Source organism: Bison bison, unplaced genomic scaffold (assembly GCF_000754665.1).
Source record: "Bison bison bison isolate TAMUID 2011002044 unplaced genomic scaffold, Bison_UMD1.0 scf7180017864289, whole genome shotgun sequence".
NCBI classification, from domain to species: Eukaryota; Metazoa; Chordata; class Mammalia; order Artiodactyla; family Bovidae; genus Bison; species Bison bison.
Genome location: NW_011494861.1, coordinates 11,378,027 through 11,378,948, shown reverse-complemented (window position 1 = coordinate 11,378,948; position 922 = coordinate 11,378,027). Strand labels below are relative to the sequence as shown.

The window sequence follows — 922 nt, the reverse complement described above, 5'->3', positions numbered from 1 at the left end:
ATACCAACCCCCCCAACTGCCCACCCCCAGGCCAGGTGAGAAGGCCCAGGAGTTGCTGCCCTGGGCCCAGTGCACCTTGAGCTTCTTCTGGTAGACCAGCTGGCTGTTCTGGATGGAGAACCAGCGCCTGGGTAGGGAATGGGCCAGGAGGGGTCAAGCCAGGCTGGGCACCCTCCCCCACCTATCTGCCCTGCAGTCCCCTGAGGAAGGGCCTCCCTTACCGGTTCCATGTCTTGAAGGCGTTGCTGGCCCTCTTGAAGAGGTAGCCTTCCATCACTACCCCACTGGGTGCATCCACATCAAACTCCACCTTGGGCTCATCGTAGGAGAAGTCCTGGGAGCAGTCGGAGCCCAGCCCCCATGAGCACCCACCCACTGCTGTGCGGACACGGCTGCCCTCCCAGGCTCCCCCCAGCCAAGGTTGAGAGGGTGGGTCTTCACAGCCACTTCCTGACCAAAACCCCATGGGGGCAGATGCCTCCTGCCACAGCTGGGGGCCCGGAGCGCTCTGGCCCCACCCCCTAGCTCCCCCCGCCCAGCACAGACAGCAGCCTCTGGGTAGGATCAGGAAGGAAGCCGCCTCCCTTGTCCTCAGTCCCCCATTCAAGTCGCCAGCTGGGCTGCTCCAGCCAGCCTGACAGAGCTCCATTCACACGGGCCAGGGAGACACTGAGCGTTGTCCTGTGTGTCCGGCAGTGGGAGAGGAGGCCCAGCCACCTGCTCCCCTGGCTGAGTGGGGGCGGGAAGGGACAGCTGCAGCTGCTCCCGAAGGGGACTCGGTCCCAGCTCAGCAGCCTCCGCTGGTGCTGGGCACACCCCGGGAGGTGTTCAGGGTCGGAGCGCCGGGGCTGCGGAGGTGTCCTTGGTGCTGAAACAGGGCGAGGTGGACAGAGGCCCCACCCACCTGTCCCCCCCCCCCCCC

At 66.2% G+C, this 922-nt stretch overlaps 1 protein-coding gene across 1 annotated transcript in view; it reads right to left on the bottom strand.

Moving 5' to 3' along the window:
- The window catches only part of ACAP3 (ArfGAP with coiled-coil, ankyrin repeat and PH domains 3), a 14,634-nt gene that overhangs the window by 5,551 nt on the left and 8,161 nt on the right, over positions 1–922 (bottom strand). The window contains exons 10-11 of the mRNA XM_010850227.1: positions 222–334; positions 76–127 (exon numbers count right to left, since the gene is read on the bottom strand). Of these exons, the coding sequence (XP_010848529.1) occupies positions 76–127; positions 222–334 (165 nt within the window). The remainder of the gene's footprint in view (positions 1–75; positions 128–221; positions 335–922) is intronic.